General features: G+C 35.8%; 3 protein-coding genes across 9 annotated transcripts in view; 1 reads left to right on the top strand and 2 right to left on the bottom strand.

The window, feature by feature from the left end:
• Window positions 1-11: 11 nt before the first annotated feature.
• LOC128681435 (histone H4) lies at window positions 12-469 on the top strand. The gene has a single exon (XM_053765310.1). It carries the CDS (start codon window positions 71-73, stop codon window positions 380-382), a length of 312 nt encoding a protein of 103 aa, XP_053621285.1. The 5' UTR covers window positions 12-70; the 3' UTR covers window positions 383-469.
• Window positions 470-789: 320 nt separating this feature from the next.
• Window positions 790-1,302, bottom strand: LOC128681434 (histone H2A-beta, sperm-like). The gene has a single exon (XM_053765309.2). The coding sequence runs from the start codon at window positions 1,251-1,253 to the stop codon at window positions 885-887; it is 369 nt and encodes a 122-aa protein (XP_053621284.1). The 5' UTR covers window positions 1,254-1,302; the 3' UTR covers window positions 790-884.
• A 690-nt stretch (window positions 1,303-1,992) lies between these two features.
• Window positions 1,993-22,246, bottom strand: part of gem (gemini) — a 43,172-nt gene continuing 22,918 nt past the window's right edge. For 6 of the 7 annotated variants that reach the window (XM_053765293.2, XM_053765294.2, XM_053765295.2 and 3 more), the window contains 7 exons: window positions 12,543-12,607; window positions 12,204-12,249; window positions 9,931-10,021; window positions 9,138-9,253; window positions 8,544-8,618; window positions 6,905-7,034; window positions 1,993-6,117 (listed from right to left, as the gene is read on the bottom strand). In XM_053765293.2, the coding sequence (XP_053621268.1) occupies window positions 5,956-6,117; window positions 6,905-7,034; window positions 8,544-8,618; window positions 9,138-9,253; window positions 9,931-10,021; window positions 12,204-12,249; window positions 12,543-12,607 (685 nt within the window). In that variant the 3' untranslated portion in view covers window positions 1,993-5,955. The remainder of the gene's footprint in view (window positions 6,118-6,904; window positions 7,035-8,543; window positions 8,619-9,137; window positions 9,254-9,930; window positions 10,022-12,203; window positions 12,250-12,542; window positions 12,608-22,246) is intronic. The other variant, XM_053765300.2, reaches the window with a different exon arrangement.

Genomic DNA, 22,246 nt, shown 5'->3' with positions numbered 1-22,246 from the left:
AACGCACAAAAGCAGCATCTCTTACCCATTCGCCGATTATCCGTCGCGTGTGAAAATTAAAAAGTGAAAAATGACAGGTCGCGGAAAAGGCGGGAAAGGTTTGGGAAAGGGTGGCGCCAAACGTCACAGGAAAGTGTTGCGTGACAACATCCAGGGCATAACAAAACCAGCCATCAGAAGATTGGCGAGACGAGGCGGAGTGAAGAGAATTTCTGGGCTGATCTACGAAGAAACCAGAGGAGTTTTGAAAGTGTTTTTGGAAAATGTAATCCGCGACGCTGTCACGTACACGGAACACGCGAAGAGGAAGACTGTCACGGCCATGGACGTCGTCTACGCCTTGAAGAGACAGGGACGCACGTTGTATGGCTTTGGCGGATGATTCATAAAAGTGAATAATTTTATAAATATTGTAAATTGATTAGGTATTTTGGCATTGGACCTGACAAAGTCCTTTTCAGGGCTGAATGTTTTTTGTTTCTTGGCATAAAGTCTTATTCCGTTAATGCGTGGGTTTGTAGTAAATTGCCTGCCTAAATAATCTCAAAAAGTACTAGATATAGGTAGGTGGTAAGTTATTTCAGATGCCATTAGGCGACATGAATAAAATCTGACACGTGTTAGCACACTTGAAACGAAAAAGAAGACGTTTATGAACAATACATTAAGAATGTTACCTAAATTATTTTTACATCGTTACCCACATCATGTTTTAAAAACACTAGCTATTTTACTTCTTTTGATGAAAATGGTGCACGGTGCTTTATTATTCAAAGAAACTAGATAATCTGCAGTCCTGAAAAGGACTTTGTCAATCAGACCATGATTAGGTCATCATCACAAAATAAGCGAACTAAATGATTAGTATCGTGGACAGCACAGCGTCAGTGCGTCTGTTTGGCGGCGGCCTTGGGCAGCAGCTGGGAGTGTACGGCGGGCAGCACGCCGCCCTGCGCGACAGTGACGCCGGCCAGCGCGCGGCTGAGCTCCTCGTCGCCTCTGACTGCCAGCAGCACGTGTCTGGGCACGAGCCTGCTCTTGTGGCTGTCCCGCGCCGCGTCCGCCGCCAGCTCGAGCAGCTCCGCCGCGAGGTACTCCAGCACCGCCGCCAGGAACACCGGCGCTCCGCCTCCGATGCGCGGCGCGAAGTTTCCTTTGCGGAGGATCTTGTGGATCCTGCCCACTGGGAAGTGGAGGCCGGCGCGCGACGACCGAGTTTTGCTCGATTTTTTTAACGGCGGCTGACGCGACATTGTAATGTGAAAATGTGTGTGTTGATATGTTTATGTGTAGGTAGCTTCGCACCGTGTTGCGCTTCGATTTATTAGGTTTTACATGCTTGAGGACGTAACTAAGTCAATGCGATGAGAAATAGTGGGGATAACTTAAATACTTATCGTTACATATTATAAAAGAAGTCGCTGTCGCATTTACTTATTGTACATACTTTTGCCCACGAGAATTTAATTTCTTAAAAGTAATGAAGTAAAATCTGTCATTCTTCTATCACGTATTCTGTAATGCTGACTCCACACTATCGTCGAACGCGAACGCATGAACATTGCGTAGTTCATATGAGTGCTTTTATTTACCGCAATGAAAAACCAACAATGTATGCCAAATCCGTCAGTTCGCCGAACTTCTCCGCGATAGTGTGGAGCCGACATAAGACTGGTAAACATATAGGTATTACATGATTCAAATTCATGTTTATTCTCATCTCATTTAGTTCAATTTCCCGTTTTCCGCTTCGCAACCGCAACCTGTCCAATTTCGTTTTCTACAATGTAGGCATCACGTACCGTTTCTTGTCCCGCCCCGTTTCCCGCTGGGTATCCGCTATGTTCGCGCTGGGAGCACGAAAACACTAGGTACAATAAAATGAAGCTATACTATACGAGTACAGGGCAAATTTGTTTACACTGCATAAAATGTTGAAAGTATTTAATTTAAGTGACTGGGTGTTTACAGGCGACAAGAATAAAAGAAAAATAAGATTATATAAATTTATTTTGACTACAAACTATTCTAACTAATAGCATATACAAGTGTACAGTTCTTAAAAAAAATACCGTAATACTATATACTCCGTAGGGGCAACACGCGCGGAAGGCACTTTTAAAGGCATACAGTCCCTATATTGACATACATAATTCATGAAAATTCTACAATTTTTATAGCGTTTTTAGCATGAAATTTCCCAAAGAAACAAGCCAAATGCAAAAAACATTTGATTGAGTCAATTATAATTCACTGGCGGTCCGTCCCTTATATTTTATTATGATGATATTATGATAATTGTACACCTAAATCTTCCTCAGAAATCACAATATCTATTTTAAAAACCCGCATCTAAATAGGTTAGAGTAGTTTTAAAGATCTAAGCGAACGACGCTTCGTTCGTGATTCAAGTTGAAGATATAGGTGTATTATTTATTATTATGGTTTTACCCGAGCGAAGCAAGGACGGGTTGCTAGTGCTAGTTTGTAAAGTAATAATTTCAAGTATTATATCATAAAACTGTGCATACTTCTATTTTGATACTTTGTCTAATCCCAAACTGATCTTTCAAGAGGTTTGTTTCTTTGTCAAATTAATCTGCTAAATAAATATTGCTCAACACAAAATACAACAATATAACATATTGTATTTGATAGGATACATGACAAATGACCAGAGATCGCAGTTGGATCAAATAGATGCAGAATGTCAGTTACTCAAAATGTCACAATAACGGAGATGAGTTTTAGTATATTTTTAGTCGTAACACTCTTAAATTATAACAACACATTAATGATGTAATCTAGATATCTAACAATTTGTCAGAAAAAATAATATGCATCATAACCTACCCCTACCGAGTTTTGCGATCTCTAGTGATGTAAAAAGGAGTTTTTGTTATATATTTCTCGGTATTATTGCAATATCTCAAGTTGATAAAAAAATACTATTACAAACTAAACTAATCATATATTAAAAAGTTTTTTAAGATTTTAATTGGTACCGGGGCACGAGCTTTTGCGAGTATCGCCATCGACGAAATTTATATAGAAAATTAACAGCGCCTCTAACGAACTATTCAATCGATACAAATTTTGCCGTAATCGATACTATTCTTGACAATATTCGTGCGAGCACGGCCTAAATAAACACTTCGGCTAAAAAACTTATCCCAAAAAAACTTTCGTAATAGATATTAATAAATAACATTAATAACCTATGATAGCCTAGGAAAAAAAATATCATTTGGTAAAATTATAATGTGAAAGCCTTTGGCTTTATAACAACCGACTATGTCCGACATAATATTTGCCACTGTTAAATGTATATTAAGTATTATATATTTTTTTATATGTGATGTTCCACTAGTAAAGGTACCTCTATGGAGGGTAAAGTAAAGTATCCTAGAAAAGTGCACATTTTGCGAAATTCCCATTTTGCGAAGCGCCCATTCTGCTTCAGACCCTTTTTTGAGTCTTTATGTGTGTTTCTGAAATTTATTTACTTAAACCTTATTTATTGCACAACATAAAACATATGTTTGGCCATCTACGACACAATTCACAATATCGTATCGTAGATGGCCAATATATTACCTCTTGTATCTATTGTTTTGAGTAACGTTCTACTCTTTAATTTTGCCTAATACAGAAAGTATATGTCTTCTTATACATTCAGCTTAATTATAATGGAAAATATTACATCGCGAAAAGAGATTCTTTAATCTATTATTATCTACGGCTTTCTGCAACAAGAAAGGTTAAAGGGTGGATTTGGATAGTTGTTAAGCTGTCATGTATGGTTCTATTAAATTATTAAAAACTAATAATTTAATAATTCATAATTCCCAATTTGCTAACATCATCAGCTAGAAGAGAGCTGACGGTTTCCAATCGGCTGAACGCACATTTTCCAAACAGCGAAGAACAATCCCTATTAAATTTGTTTTCCAAATAACTAGATCAAAATCGCCACGGACCAGATACAGACACATTAGACTAACAACTCCCCTCCTTCTGTAGTGGGGGGTTAAAATCGACCATAAGGCATTTACCCATGGGACGTCACATAAACAAATACTTATGACACTTCGAAGGCACAAATTTATTTTTTTCGGTACAATAATATCTAAACTTCTAAGTATGGCGTAAAGACTGTTTGCCATACTTTAGTTTTAATACTAATTTAGCTGCCTGAACTATAAAATATAAAATTAAACTACTGGGCCAATTCTGAAGAAATTTGGCATAGAGATAGACGAAATCTTTAAGAGTAATTTAGGCTACTTTTTTATTAAGGTTATACCCGAGCAGACGGGATGGGCCGTTAGTAAAAAATATATATATCACAAAATTAAAATCTACTAATATGACGGCCGTACCATCCTTTCTCGAAGCTATTCAGGCCAATTTTGAACCCCAATAACTTCGTTGTGGATAATTAATTATACTGGTTACTATCCTTCAAAAAAGCTACTTGATTTTCAATTTTAGCGTGTTTTATTTCAAAATCATCTTTTAACACTGAGCTGGTATCGCTTTAATCAGAATATAAATGCTTAACGGGTTATACATTATACAAATCTAAATATCTAAATATGTAACATCTAGTTCTATTGTACCCATTACAGACTTCATAAAAGTATAATGAATAAATAAAAGATAATTTTTAACTGCGATTTTCAAAAAAAAGAAAAGAAAAAAGAAAAAAGATTTTCAAAAGAAAGAAAAATTAATATGGATCAAAATCACTTTGATATAGGTTTTTTCGTTAAAGTCAAAAATAAGTAATATATTTCATAATCAAGTCATTATATGACTAAATTGTGTTTTCTAAGAGCTTCTCACAAAATTCTATCACAGGAGTAAGGAATCGTAACAGAGGCAACTTTCTTATAGAAAGTTGCCTCTGTCACGATGTAACGCGGGTAATCTCCGAAACTACCGAACCGATTTCAAAAATTATTTCACCATTAAAAATGGACATCTCAAAACTCTCACGGGAGCGAAGCGCCGGGCAACATCTAGTTATTGAAATGTTATATTACGTGAAATATTATATTTTCCTTTATTACGCCAAATACACACATAAATTAATCTAAATAAAAACGAAATATGCTTAATTAAGCTATTAACTAATAGGATGACCACAATTTGTAGCATCAATAATGTCAAATAGCCTATTTTATTAAACTTTGCCTCTGTTCCTTACTCCTGTGATTCTATGATCTAAAGATAATACAAAAAATGAGATGAACAGTTAGTAGCGACGGTCCTCACAACATACTATGTCCATACAAAAATATAGAAATTATATTCACGGCAATATATACGAGTATATCCTTTATTTCCTTTGATCCGAGGATTATCAGGGAATGATGTACCATTGTTTCAGAAAATTATTTTTTTGGTAGCTCTTTCTCCCGATTATAGATTAGTCCAGGAGCTAGTAGTCTGAAACAGACTTTTGGTTTGACGAAGTTCCTTCAGCAGTACATACGTCAAACGATTATGACATTTACACAGCATTGTGACAGCTCGTAGCGCACAACAAAGCGTTAAGCCACGTGGCTTTATTTATCTCAATTTTCTCTTGAATATAGTTGGATAGTCCAAGAGCTAGACTTGACAAATTAGTTATTCATCAGTACGTCACTGTTCTATGACGTTTACACAGCTTTTTATGCTGTGTTAAGTAAGCTTTTTGTGCTTTTTTGCCTTGATTTACTCCCGCTCCCGATGAAAGTTTGATTTGTCCAAGAGCTAGTAGTCCGATTTGACGAACTTTCTTGAGCAGTACGTCAAACGTATGACGTTTACACAGCGTTATAACAGCTTGTAGCACACAACAGTGCTTTGTTGCCTCCATTTTCTCTCGAATGGTGGATAGTCCAAGAGCTCAAACATACTTTTGACGAACTACCTTCAGGAGTACTTAAAAATATTATATGATGTTTACACAGCACTATTACAGCTTGTAGCACACAAAAGAAGAGCCTTATTGTCTTCAATGTTCTCGAGCTTGTAAGTGGAGTTGTCCGGAAGATGTCTGACCAATTCATCTGTTAGTCTCACTCGAGCTCCGTTCGGTCCTGCCACCAGCACTGTTTCGCATTCCTGTGGAAGGAAACATTATTAGCGTTTTCCTCATGGCTGAGGGTGGTGGTCATTACGTGGGATTAAACACATATAACGACTTTCTTGGCATTGTTAATGGAGTGGTTTGCCTTCTCCATTATTAGCTACGGATAGATGTTATATCGATGAAGCGTTGGTGGTGTAATGGTTGAGACGCCCGCCTGTGGATCGAAAGGTCCCAGGTCGAATCCTACTCGTGTCACATGAGTTTGTATACCAATCTGACTCATGTATAATAGTTTTCATTGACCACCATTTGTTTCCGGTGAAGGAAAACATCGTGAGGAAACCTGCACACTGGTTGATTATTAACTTGTGTGTGAAATGGAGAAGGCAATGGCAAACCACTCCATTAATAATGCCAAGAAAGTTGTTGTGTGTGTTTAATTCCACGTAATGACCACGACTCTCAGCCATGAGGAATACGACTATGAAGAAGATGTTATATTATGCGAGGTGGATACGGGAAAGTAGGATAGCAGATTCTGGGCTCGGACACTCAGATGAGAGAGAATTGTTGTAGTATATTGTGACGAGTGGTTGCGCCCGCCATTAGGACCACTCCATAAATCCCAACTAATATTATAAAGTAAGTTCGTTTGTTTGTTACCTTTTCACGCATTATCTACTGGAGCGATCGTTATGAAATTTGTTACACGGATAGAATATAACCTTGGAATAACACATGGGGTACTTTTTATCTCGAAATTGCCCCACATCAAAGTTACATCAGTGACCATTAGAAAGATGTGAGTGTCGCAGTGACCTTGCGCGCGGGCTGCAGCGCGCGCAGCTTGCACGTGAGCTCGCGCGCGCGCGCGGACTGCAGATACAGCGCGCTGTACTCCGCGCTGCCGGCCGGGGACACGTACACCGTCAGCCAGGGCTCGATGCGTCTGCGCCGTGACACACCACAGACACCAATCAATCAAAATCATTCATTGGATTATACATACCTAACTTACAACCAGATACTGTTATATTATATATACGACGACCTCGGTGGCGCAGTGGCAAAGTTCTTGCCACTGAACCGAGAGGTCCCGGGTTCGATCCCCGGTTATCCCCGATTACTTTGGGGCTAACTCAATCTGTGTGTTTCGTCCTAACATATTTATATAGAACAGTATGTGGTATATTATATATATACTGTCAGTCAATCAGTAACGCAAGAGATATATATATATATATATATATATATATATATATATATATATATATATATATATATATATATATATATATATACATATATATATATATATATATATATATATATAAAATAAAATAAATAAATAAATAAATAGGGACAAATGACACAGATTGAGTTAGCCCCAAAGTAAGTTCGAAACTTGTGTTATGGGATACTAACTCAACGATACTATATTCTATAACATATACATATATAGATAAACATCCAAGACCCAGGTCAATCTGAAAAAGATCATTTTTCATGTTGACCTGACCGGGATTCGAACCCGGGACCTCCACTGTAGCAGTCGGGCATGATGACCATTAAGCCACGGAGGTCGTCAAAAATATATACATATATATATATATATATATATATATATATATATATATATATATATATATATATATATATATATATACATATATATATATACTGACTGACTGACAGACAACGTAACGGGCCAATACCTAGTTATAAGATCATTATATCTGTCATTGAAAATATTTATGATTTTGAGAACAATAACCAACAAACGCTTTTTATCAATTATTGTATTGTAATCTATTCTGTGTGTTAATAAATAAATCATTTATTCAGAAATTTAAACCTTCACACAGGCAATTTTTCACGTCAAATTTTATATTACACTAGCGGCCCCTAACTGCATGGATATCCGTGTAGTAGTTTTTGAGTTAATCGCCAACAGACAGACGCGTTTACAGAACAATGCATTGATTTTCATACGCTTTTCACCAATAGATAGTGTGATTCCTGAGAAAGGTTTACGTGTATAATTTATTATGTTTTTACCCAAGCGAAGCCGGGAGGGGCTGTTAGTAGAATATAAATGGTCTTCATTTTAAATAACGCACCGAAAACAAAGGCAGTACACGCTAAAAGGCCCTTGATCTCGCGATGTTTTTTTTTAGCATTTCCAAAACTACGCAACTGATTTGTAATGCATATTATTTAAATAGATAGTGGTTCAATCATTCAAGAGAAAGGTTTATATGTAGTAACTTGCATAATATTGAAGAATTGGACTATATGTGATTTGCTACAGATTACAATAGGCTCATTCTAACGCATTAGGTAATAACCTGTAATGTTAGATGTAAGAAATGTTAATAAATAAATAAAAAAATAAATATTGCGCCCGTGCAAAGCCGTGGCGGGTCGTTGGCGGACACTTCCGTGGTGTAACACTCACTTGGCATGCAACGCGTTGAACAGACGGATCCCGTCCGCGAGCCCGCATATCTGTATGATGTCATCTCGTGTCAATCTGCAGGAGAACACAAGTTTATCTATACTGTTATTATAAAGAGTTTGTATGTTTGAGGAAGGTAATCTCTGAAACTACCGAATCGATTTCAATAATTCCTGTACCATATACACAACGTGAGAAAATTGCGACTGTATGTTCAGTAACTAAACGCATAAGATACATAGAGACTAACATCTTTTGTTCTACGACTTGTGTCTAAACGTAATAAATACAATAAAAATCATTTTTTTAGTTTTAATGTCGTTTCTATAAAACGTTAACTCTATGTTCGATTCCGCTACATAACGCTACTGTACTGTCTCGTGTTGCTTGGCTATTACATAGAGTTAAAGATGTGTGGAATTGCAAATTAGATTATTATTTTTTATATGAAAAAAAAATCGTAGAATAAACGTTGCTTGTTCTGATGTACCCATGTAGTCTTTAGGAGGTTTTGCGTTTGATACCAGTAACCCTGTATACCTACATATTTTTTACAATTTTCTGTCTTTGTCAACTACAAAATTGGAGTCTCACCTGAGCAGATCGGCGCCGCAGAAGTTGGCGAGCGTGGCCGCGTACTGCGTGAATCGGTGGCGCGCAAGCCACGCCTGTGTCTCACTCGACGTCGCCTCCTTCGATAGACCGGAGTTCTGAGGGGTTCAAAAATTCTTTATTCAATTTAGGATGATATAAATCACTTATTGACGTCAAAAAAAATACTTAAACTAAGTCTACTGCCGACTTCCAAAGCGCAGGTGAAGAAGAAGCGGCGCAACAAACTTCACCGCAGCCTTTTCTCCAAAGACGTCAATTAACAAATATAGGTCTTACACATACTTATACATAGAAGAAATTTCACAGGAACTTTTTCACGTCATTCCAAATTAAATTATATTTTACAAAGCTACAAACTACTAGCATTTCTGATTAGTGCGGGTATGCGTTTCACTTCTCGCACTTCGCCCACTGACACGGCAATACAGCCATATCAGCAATTTTTTTTATCGTATTATATTGCTAGCCTTTTCCCGCGGCTTCGCTCGATTAAGTTTCCCACGGACACATTTTTCCGTGATGAAAGGTACCCTATGTTCTTCTCCATATTTCAAACTATACGTATGCATAATTTCAAGAAGATTGGTTGAGTCGATAGAGCGTGAACAGGTAACAAACAACCAGATTTAAAATCAGATAAAACTGATTTTTGTCTTTATTAAAATTTGCAAAAATTGCAATGACAGCGCGACCGCAGCCATCGAAACGCTCTGAAAAACATTCAGAACAGAGCAACAACCTATAGGAAATATTTTCGGATGGTGACACAGACCTTGTCGGGGTCTTCGGCTGGCTGAGGCAGGTCCGGCAAGATGGCGCCTGGAGAGTGACACGGGGGACTAGTCACTTTCATCTCCCCGCCACTGGAGGCAAAAATGTTCCCATTAACATCAGTACATATTATTACAAGTTTATTTGTTAGACAAATTAAAAAAATCCCGGACTTTCAATATTCGATTTTCATGAAACATGGCTAAGAAAACTCAGGATAAAATTATCTATGACACACAAAAAAAAAACCAAAATCGGTTCATCCGTTTGGGAGCTACGATGTCACAGACAGATACGACACGTTGAACTTATAACACCCCTCTTTTTGCGTCGGGGGTTAAAAAGAAGTTCTGTCGCCTCTGTTTGTCTATTCGCGATAAACTCAAGAAATACTGCACTGATTTTCATTTGGTTTTCAACAATTTTAAGATTCTCGGTTTTCGGTGTCTTGGTTAAATGTTTGTTTTTAATAAGTTTTATGTTTTAAAGGAATTGGTAATTGACCGAGCGAGCGAAGCGAGCGAGGTCTACAAGTCAACTAACTAAATAAATAAATAAGTATATTAAGACAAATCACACAGTTTGAGCTAGCCCCCAAAGTAAGTTCGAGACTTGTGTTATGGGATACTAACTCAACGATACTATATTTAAGATAAGACCCGGGCCAATCAGAAAAAGATCATTTCCCATCATGATCCAACCGAAGATCGAACCCGGGACCTCTCGTTTTAGAGGCAAGCACTTTACAACTTGTTTGTCAACATTTTTTGTACGTACGTACGTTTGTTTGTAACGCGATAACTTTCAAACCGTTGCCGTTGGTCTGATTTTGATAAAATTGAAAAGGTATGTAGGACCTGTCAATAGAATTTTTAAGTTCGTGGGGCATCAAAAATCGTTGTTGAAATGTTCACAATTTTGTAATATAATTATTCATCAAAATTTATTGTGTTCGCGAGGTCTAACTAAGTTCGTGGCAAACAACTAGTTTATTCAATGACAGATGGTTACATTTCGGTGCCAAACTATTTCCAACAATGACGGCCTCTAATGAAGCTGTATTGAATACAAACCGATTGAAAAATAGTTGTTTTTAACGTAAATATTTGTCTACACTAGGGTTGCCACCCGTACTATAAAAAATAGTATCATACACTACTACTACTAGTATATTATATAGGCGAAAATTTGTGAATATGTTTGTCACTTCTTCACGCTCAAAAAGCCGGGCCCTTTTTTATGAAATTTGATATTGAGTGGCAACCCTAAGTCTACACTCTACTAGAAAAATGTGAAGTTTCAATGAAAATAAATGTATTTAAATTTGAAGAAAAACGATAGCTCTCCCTCTCATCTGAGCGTTTTGCCGGTTCCCTCAGCCGTTGAGAGTCGGAGCCCAGGGGCCGCTTTCCTATTTTTTCGTCTCCGCTTCGCACAGGCATCGCCATCTAAGCCTTTACCTATCGATAGTATCGATACTATCAATAGTTAAATGCCTATTGATAATAAACGGCCGATGATAGTTCTATCATTATCGATAGCCAGAGAGATAGATCGGTACCGATTTTTTTATTATTTGATATTTATATACAATGTGCCAGTTACAGTATTTATAAAAAGAAGAAAATAAAAATCCTATAACAATATCAAATTAAAAAGAAACATAAAAAACACTATTGTATTTTTAATACAAGCAAGTATTTGTATCTAAATAATTATTAATTTTTGGAGAGTACCGAGACGATTGACATTTTCCTCGATTCTAGAAATATATCAAACATCTAATAGTTCTACTATAATGCAAAACAATAGTCGACTGTCACTCGATTGTGGACGATGGGTCGTTCCAGAAAATCAACATTTTTTTATTTGGCGTCACTGTCATTCATGCGTATTCCCGATATCATTCTTGGCTGTGTTGCCGTGGACTCTGGTTTAAAAAAAGCTTAAGATTCAACTGCATGACTTCAACTATCTTTGAGAATACTGTTGTTGCCTATCAAGGCTTTTTATCTCCCTCAGTCCATCGTACGATATCCCCGTCAGCATATAGAGTGGTATCCCCGTCAGCATATAGAGTGGTATCCCCGTCAGCATATAAAGTGGTTATATTTTAAAGCGGGAACCACACGCCTCATTTCTCATTCAGTAACAAAGAGTTATTTAAGAGTTACAACGTCATGTGGTCGAAAGGTCCAAAGTTCGTATTCTACTTGAGCCACTTGGTCTGATATTGCTAACAGAAATAAATGTATTGATCAAAATAGTACTCACTCTTGACAATATAGTGGTTTCATCTGATTTGTAGAGGCAAGGACGGCTGAAACAATAATATAATCAGAGTGCGGAACATCAGACAGAAACACTGTTCACCGAAAACATTTGACAGAAAAAAAATAATTATATCTTAAATTACTTAAAGTTTTATGTTATGTTATAATGCTTTATAATAGTGTTTGTTTGTCTGTCTTTCTCTCACATCAAAACGGAGCTATTCATGTGATCGGTGCAAATATTTGAAAAGTTAACTTAGGCTACTTTTTGCCACTGACAATTCCGAGCAGAGATATTTTTTTTACTAATAATATAATAAATAATATATAGAATATTTACCAGGCTGTGGCAAGACAGGCTTGGTGTTGACCAAATGAGAGCTCGCAACACTCTTTGGAGTCACACTGTAACAAAAAAAAAAATTATAAAACCATACATGATAAATATTACAGTTTTCAGAAGGAATTGTTTGAATAACCCGTGAAGGTGCGAAAATGGTACAAATGTGCCACATGCTATGTGGAAAGTCATGTCAGATGCCTTTAGACAACCTAAAGTAATCTAACACCAGAGTGTACTAAGTTTTGTATTTATATAATGTATAGAATGTCACTATATTTAGCTTATTATTATTAATTAGTAAAATTCTAAGATTTCAAGTAGGCACTGCAGGCTGCCAGGCAGACAGGCATTCTTGCCTTGTGTCAATATCGTTAGTTATAAGCTGTTACATTTCTGGGTCTGTTTATAAGTTGAATTTGTCATTTCCTTTAACTCAACAAATAAAATAAAAATATAAAGGATCACATATATGTATGTATCTTTCTTGTATTAATTTTAATTGGTGTACTTATAAAGTTTTTACAAACAAACACACAGCCTAAACAAATAAGATTTTGTAAGGAATTAAAAGGGTTTAGAAGTCTTAACTTTTTGGTTGATAATGCTTAACACTCTGTAAATGAAAATTTTAACAACTTGAAATAATAAACTTCTCTTTATAACATATTGAATTGAAATTACAAAATACTTTGAAATAATGGTCCTTGTGCTGGTGTTCTCAACCAAGAAAAATAAATAGACAACAATGCAATTGAGTGTTAACTCAATAAGAAGTAAGACAGCAATAAAGTACTATTTAAAAAAAATCTAATAAATGAATATATTTTTAGATCTAGTGTGATAACATGAAACATTTCGATAAAAATAAATACTGGATTACTCTCAAGGTAAGTTTTTTATCTAATCATATTGAAAATTACCATGGTGACTCCTTGATTTGTCCAATGTTTGTCTGTCTGTTTCACCATTTATGTATATGTACAGTGTACAGGTTTTAAATCTTATTTCAGGTTTAGGTAAAGAAAAAGAAAGACAATATATTTGCTTTAAATAGGTACATATAGAGGTAAGGTTAAATATTATAATAATCTCTACTAATATTATAAATGCAAAAGATTCTGAGGATGTATGTTTAGACGTTGTTGTTACTCTTTCACACAAAATCTACTGAATTGTTATGAAATTTGATAAACGGGTAGAATATAACCTGGAATAACACAGGTACTTTTTATACCAAAATTACTAAGAAAGTGAAGCCCTGGGTAGCGCAGCTAGTTACATTACATAAGTAAATAGGTTAGCATTATGAATGAAATTCATTTAAAAAAATTACCTATGAACAATTTAACTCCACATTAGGTCCTATCTTGATAACTTAATGATAAAAGTTAGTACTTATTTGTACTAAAATGTGTAGGATATGTAGTAATTGTTGAAAAACATGGCTTATCGTCAAGTGATTTGTTTATATGCTGTAGGAAACTGTTGACATTGAAAGTGTTCTAAAATATACCCATCACCTTCAAATTAACGCCGGTATGTCGCCCAAACTAACTAAAATCGGAAAATTCTGGATATTTACGCATGAATCGATCTCCTGGCCGGGCGTACGTGGATGTTCGCCGCTTTTAACCTCCTTGCGAGTTCTCTGTACGTCTTGGGATCAGCTTGGATCTCAACTTCCGCTTTCAGAAGGGAGAAATTCATGCGCCAGCCCCTCGTCTCCACCCCATGCAAGAGTCGCGCCTCCAACACAACTCCCCGACCTATATTCCTCGCACTAAGTCTTTGCTCGAATACGAGCATAATACTCGTCAGCTGTAGTCCTGTCTCGTCAAATTAAAGAAGATAAAAGCGCCAGATCCCAGACGGAACGAACGGCCACCGATAAACACCATAGCTGGTCCACAAACTGCCTCTACAACCATTTGTTCTCGAGGGAAAAAGCACAACACTTTCTGAACACAAATTCCTCTTTCACTTGTCCAACATTATTTCCCGAATGAACCGCGCGAAATTAATGGACTGAACTTTTCCAATACCTATAAAAAACAACTCTAAATTATTTCAGGACAACACCAATTCACAGTAGATCAGTAAAATTACGAATCTATCAGCGCAATTTACTGAAAATAATAGAAACTAAACGACACGCAAGATATGGCGGCGAGCGAGTGACTGAACAAAATAGCCGCTGATTGGTCGATGGAGAGGCAAGCTCGTTGATTGGTAGAAAACCGGTTGAAATCGGTTCGTAGAGGCTGAGGCCGGCTTGGAACAGTGCATCGCGCCGATCGCGCTCACCGTCTCTGCGCAATAGTGATGCGACACGAGTGTTTACATTATTAATATCGATATTTTCGTTGTATAAGATTTAATGTTCTTTTTTACTTCTTTTAAATTCATAGCTAAATAAGATCCAGTGCAGTATGTCACAAAATATACAAGATCGATTCTAAATATAACTCGATCTATTCATCAATAAAATTACAATAATAAACTGGTTTTAGCACATTTTTTATGTACATTGTACATAAAGTAAAATTACACACAACACTACTTATTACTGGGTGAGAGGCGGCTCAGGATAGATAGGATAGGACTGACATGCCGTCTGTGCATGACGAATGGAATTAGTAGGTACTCCGACGAAGTACTAATTAAATCCACGATGACAACTTTGCCTGCATCGTTGTTTCGACATTGTTGTGCATGAGTATATAAACATGGCCATAAAATACAGTTAATTTAATCCAGTGTTAATACTAAGTGAGTTAAATAATTTGACCTCATAACACGTACCTACGTAATGTCGTTTTTGTGTACTTAGGTCCCCATATTAATGTAAAATCTATTGCTGTCTGAAAATCCCATGACTTCTACCATCTACTTTAACTGTATAACTCTATATATCTATATAACTATATCTATCTTTAGGTACATCAAGTAGCCCATTTTCATAAAAATGTTAAAGCATAGGTAAAATATTTTTATGATAAAATTTGTTTTGTCACTATCGCACTTGGTAATTTTTGCGATTGACAGAAAGAGACAAAACATACTTTAGCTAAAGTTAAGTATGTTTAAACTTTATAGTCTCTAACAGTACCTACACATATTGGTTGAGAATATGAGATTTGAATTTATTTATTTCAATTCTATGATAAATTACAGGTATAAACATCAATATATCTTTATAATCCGTTGTCGTTCGTAATATTATAAATGCGAAAGTTTGTGAGGATATATGTGTTTGTTACTCTTTCAGACAAAATCTACTGGACGGATTGTTGTTCTTGTTATAAACAAATCATACACCAAACTCTACACATCGTGAGGTTATTCAGTTTCAACTAGTTTCGGCAACAATCAATCGGTCTTCGTCTGATGTTTTCACGGAAAATTACGTACCTAGCTACCGAATTAGATTTATGAGAGATTCATTGTTTCTATTTTTGTTTCTTGTTTGAAGACGATAGTCAATTATTCTGTGTAAGTTTTGTTATGATCTCACCTATCGTGTTTATGTGTTCCAATTGGTTGGATTGGAAAGATTTCAAATAGGTAGGTATCATGCAGAGCAAAAAAAGAAATGTAATGAATATTTTCCATATTGTATCAGATTTGCCATTAGTTGTCGCTGTTAGATGTGTGTGACTTCACATCACATACAGGAGTTCCATCTTGTATGATACCTACTTCTACAAAAAAAAATCATAAAAAAAGTCAAAGCATATGTTTTGTCTCTTTCTGTTAATGCTGAATATTGTAAAGTGCGATAGTGACAAAACATATTTTGTTTTTTTAATTTTTTCATTTGGGATTTTTATTTTGCGTGCATTGACGTAATTCATAGAAAAAAAAATATTTTTAAACATATTCCTCATAGTATCGAATCTAGATTCAGTCTGCAAATAAAACATCGCTAAAACCTGAAACCGGTGCTTATGTCAATGCCCTCGCTAATCCTGTATTCTAAATAGGTCGGTGCACGGCTGTGCTAACGCGAATGAGCGGATACAGATGATGAAATGATTTTGATTTGAAAATAGCAAAGTTTCATAAATACTTTGAAAAAACTAAATAAAGCAGTCACTAATCACTTTAATGCCCACGAATTTACACGAATTTACAGTTGACTTCAAAAGACAATGCTGAATCACCTAACGATTAATTTAACCTCCTTGTCTTGCACCAAATATTTCCAAATTCATTTGTCATTTTTATAGGGGGGGTAGTGCATTACGTCAATATATTTTAGTGTCATCACACTGTACTGTACTGTACACTGGCGTGTAACACAAGATAAAACAGGATCTCGGTCCAGTCGGAAACTACACGGTCTAAATATAGATTCCAATTCACCAAATGGAACGTTGCGCTGTGCGTTCAATTCAGCTAGTTGTGATATCTATCAATGGAGTTGTCTGCTGAAAGCAGTAACATGATTGATATTGTCAAATTGTGGATAACTATCCCCTTCCTTAGCAGACAATCAATCAAATTGGTTAAAACGCAACGAATCCTGTGCAAGAAGACGATAAAAATAAACAACGGAACCTTTCCGATAAATCTCAGTCATCTTAATAACTGAGACATTGACTGAGGCATGTAACGACGAATTTATGATCCAAATTGACTGCTGTTCCACTAAGTCTCAAGACAAAATGAAGTCAAATTCAAACTAAACCATTTTCAGACTTTAAACTAGATATAAAATGACATCTAAAAGTAAATTTCCTGAATTAACAATCAGGAACCGCCCTTGGTACCTCGTTCTATGCAAATACTATTTAACCATTAAACTTATTGCATAGAACACATGTTATATGTTCTCTATTCGAGTTTACATCAGAACACAAATGCAATCCATACTTATTTCATAAAATTAAAAGTGTGTTTGGTTGTCCTTTCACACCAAAATCGGAGCAATCAATTAATGCGAATTTTGTGTGGAGTTAGTCGGAACCACCCGGTCAATGGGTCCTTTTTCCGCAGGCGGAGAGCCGAGGCTAACAGCTATTAGGTAGGTAATATAAAATCACGCACTCGCTTGGATCAATCAAAACATTGCAATAATGAAACAATTTTCCTAACACCTGTCAGTCTACTTTAAAATTAGTGAATGATTATGTTTAAAATGGCATTGTAAAAAATCACATGAGTTTTGTAGCTCCGATCAGTAGAAGTTTCGTCAAAAAAATAAATCTAAATCATATGAGCGCTGTTGCAATGAGTCTAGCCTTCAACAAAACAGTAGTTATCGGTTTCAAGTTAGACGAAGCTATAAAAATGCTCGTCAGAAGCAGCAGAATGTCTTGTTATGTACATCACAAGGCAAGTTCCGTGACGTTCCTTGTCTTGTCTTGTGCGGAGTCTAGTTTTAACGCGTGGGAAAATTACATTCTTCCGCACATAGGAATTTATTTCTTTCCCACGTACTTCTACATGTCTCACACATCTTCATGCAAGGGTTTAGCTAAAAAGGTTTTGTTCATTGTTTCTCAAGCGGGTTTAGTTTTTTTTTAAATAGAAACAGTTGTGGTTGCCGTTCTAAAAAACTGTGTGCATATTATAGATCTTCACCTTATCAGACCTCTGGCTGGTTCATATGAAGTACCTATTACTTTGATTCGATATTAATGTTACTTATTTGTGTGTTGTGTTGCAATTTTCTCATTTTGATTTCATTAACGGAAACCATATTTAATGTCTGTCTGTATGTCACGCATTCACGGCTAAATCGCTAATCGTAAAAATACCATTATTGTAAGCCACTATGCTATCAAGTACCTACAAAGTTCTTATAATCATACTATTCTACAAAAAATTGAAAAAAAAAAAAAGATATCAAACAAAGCTTATTATAGTACTGACGACTCTCTCGAAGATAAATTTTAATTATAATGGAAATATAAATAAATATGAAAATTACACAATTATTAGCAAATTATATTTAAGTAGACTATCCAAACATAAACATTAAACAGATATGAAAATTAAATAATTATTGATAAATCATAATTAGGTTAACTATGTAAGTATATATACATTAAACAGATATTTTAAATAGTAATTTTTAACTGATTGATCTATGAATTTAAATTGAATGGAGTCCGTAATTTACAATTTACTTATAAACATTCATTTTGAGTGCGACCTCTCATCTATTCATGTAGCTGTGCCCGCCAGGTCCATAAATATGTGCTTTTTTATATAATTTATAACACCATGTCAACTTTACGGTATGCAATAAAAATATTCAACAAGCGTCAACAAAACAAACAGAAAGTTGAAATATTGTCTGTATTTTCCTAGGTGACCGTAGTGGAGCAGTAGCAGTTCCATGCAAGAGTAATACAAGGATTTCCTCAAATACGGAATACGCGTGCGATTCCGCGAGCAAATGCTAGAAGTACATAAAAGATACGCACAACAAGGCCCATCATACAATTGAGCCCAGTTGAGTAACGACTAATTATAGCAGGGCTATTGTCGAATTGACCGATGAGTGCAACGTTTATTAGCTGTAGCTGTTCCAATTTTAAACCGCAATAGGGATGGGACTTTGTCGATAGATCAATTTAAACGATTATCTACTTTAAAGCGACGATATTTCAGTTTGTAGTGTCAAAAAATAAACGATCGTTAATTTAAAGATTATTAAGATATTATCAGAAAATATATTATGTCAAATATTGAACCATACTTTTTCTCGTCCACTTTGAGAATATTCTAAAAACAAGTTGTACAAACACTTGTACGACAATTGGTGACACGTAGCGTGAGGGAAGCACTTGGCGGGGTCGCTGCACGACAAACGTTATAATGCCATTCATAGAGAAATACGCAAACCTTCTTGAGACTAGAAGGCTTGCCACGAATCATACAAATAAGTAGCACGTTATTAAAGTCCACATGTTGTCTCTTTTTCCCATATCGTGTACGCATCGTGTAAAAACAAAAAGAGAACGTATAACGCAATGACAAAGTGTACTGTTTCATGGTAGCCACTGCTGGCAGTATTATGTAATCTGTGATAACCACCTACTATTGATATGTCTACCATATACCATATACCATATACGAATCACATGTACCATATATTAATATTGAAGTAAAATTTAATTTGTATGTGGCAATTAGCTGCTATCATGTCTGTTGTATTGTATGTAACATGCAGGACGTCATTTGTACTTATCTATATAACAATTTCAAACTTAGAACTTGCAATAGATGAATGAATCTGATTCTGAACTCCCACTTTCGCGGCAGCCTGCGATCAAAATAAAAACAAATCATTTATTCAGAAATTAGGCCTTCACAGGCACTTTTTCACGTCATATTCTAAATCAAATGATATAAATATCAAAGCTATAAACTACTAACATTTCGGAACGACCACTGCTGAGAAGAAATGCCGAAAGAAACTCATTCAAACAGTGTTCCCTATTATGCCAGTAGAGCATACCATTTTTGAAATATAAATTTATGTACAATTTTTTATCCGTAATATAACAATGTAAGTACACAATAAAGTACATGGACAAAAGGTAGAGATACCTCCCGACCCGATCCACGACCCGCGTAATGCCACGCGTCTTGCGTAGTACAAATTACGTAGAAAACAAATATCTGGCTATGCCATTTCTAAGTAGGACCCTGGGCTCCGACGCTCCGAGTTGACCGTTGATCCTGTTCATTGAATTTATTTACATAAAAACAAAATTAGGCGATAGAGTCAGTAACAGAGAAAGAATTTGAAAACGTCTTGTCCGTCTGTTTGTACACGCTAATCTTCGGAACTACTGGACGGATTTGAATGAAACTTTTTTGTTATATAGCTATTAAGCCTGGGCAAAATATAGTAATAAAATATAGGGTATAAATGATTTTGAAAACTGGAACACTTGATGGAGAACAATGATAGTACAGCTAAACTATAGGAAATATAGAAATTATGCCTTAACAAAAGTTGTTCAGCCTGACGAGCATTTTCTGTTGAGATATAAAAATCGAAGATCTGGAACACCAGATGTAGACCCAAGATGGCACAGCTAAACTACAGGAAATATAGAAATGATGCTCTAATAATAGTTGTTCAGCCTGATGAGCTTTCCTGATGATGTATAAAAATCGAAGATCTGGAACACCTGAAGAAAAGTCACAATGGTCCAGCTAAACTATGGGAAATATATATTTCAGTCGTATGAGCATCTTCTGTATAGGTATCATTACGATTTGTCTGTACAGTTGAATTTCTCTCATAATTTTGATTCCTTACCAAAAATTGTCGCGGTCATCAGCTAGTGAGAAATAAATTCTTTAAATCTAAAATCGTTGGAAAACTCAATCGCCATTCGCCAACATATCCTTTAGAGAACAACTACATAACAATCTACTTATAGTCCTTGCTACCCAGCTTCAATACATCATAGGCGATCCCACGCACAGATAACAACAGCAGCAACACCCAACTCTGCTAATAGAGTCTCGTCCACAAATTGTTACTAATTTTAGGTAGGTATACAAGTGGACTCGTGACTCTCATTGTAATAAATTATAACCTGTCGTAATAAACCAATTGCGTAATTTGATTCAGATTGTGTAACGTCGTATTGTTTAACATGTCACATGCTACTTTATATACTAAGCGATATATACTAAATTGATTGTTTACAGCTATCGATCGACTCAAAAGTTCTGTTAAGTCTATCCAAGTATGACAGTCATATGCCTAAGGCAATAATTTAGCGTCACATAGTTGAATACATTTGTATAGTGTACCTATGTAAGCCATACGAGACAATAGAATGATAGGTTGATAAATCCCACAGATTGAGCTAGCCCCAAAGTTCGAGACTTGTGTTATGGAATTCAAACTCAATGATACTATTTTTTATAAGTAATATATATATATATATATATATATATATATATATATATATATATATATATATATATATATATATATATATATATATATATATATATATATATATATATATATATATAAACCGAAGACCCGGGCCAATCAGAAAAAAGACCATTTTCCATCATGACCCGACCGGGGATCGCACCGGGGACCTCTCGGTTCAGAGGCAAGCACTTTACCACTGCGCCACCGAGGTCGTCGAATGGTAGCATTCCCCCATGGCATTCCCAAGATTTTTAAGTTTCTTTTTCAGGCACTTTGTAGCGTCACAGACCAGAATGCAAGTGAACAAGCGAATCCTCGTATAGTTATCGCGTTTGTCGCTCTCTCAGATAAGAGAGAAAAATAATTTTTAGCATATTTCACATCGTATATATTGCATCGTAATCAGAATACATGACATATTCTTTGTAAACACGACTCGTACATAAAATTAGAAATAAGAGCTTCTAGTTAGTTTATCTTATTTAAAAAATCACTTACCTTAGCTTCTATTAGCTTTGTTGCGTCGCTTCTTCATCACGGAAGTCGCTAATAGACTTTTATGAATATATACCTACATACGTTTTGATGTCATAATGTTATACTATGCATTTCATATTGAGTTGAAAATAAATAATTTGATTTAAACAATAATTCTCGTAAGTGGTCAATGTTTTATTCACATCCAACAGGGAGTTTCTTCATGGTTTAGTGACGACATACAAGAAGCTACGGGAGTAACTTATAGTTCCATAAAATAACGGTCTCAGCGGAGCAGTGGTAA

This window comes from Plodia interpunctella, chromosome 27 (genome assembly GCF_027563975.2).
Source record: "Plodia interpunctella isolate USDA-ARS_2022_Savannah chromosome 27, ilPloInte3.2, whole genome shotgun sequence".
Classification (NCBI taxonomy): Eukaryota; Metazoa; Arthropoda; class Insecta; order Lepidoptera; family Pyralidae; genus Plodia; species Plodia interpunctella.
Note: the sequence above shows the minus strand (reverse complement) of the source record. Positions and strands in the feature narration are given on the sequence as shown.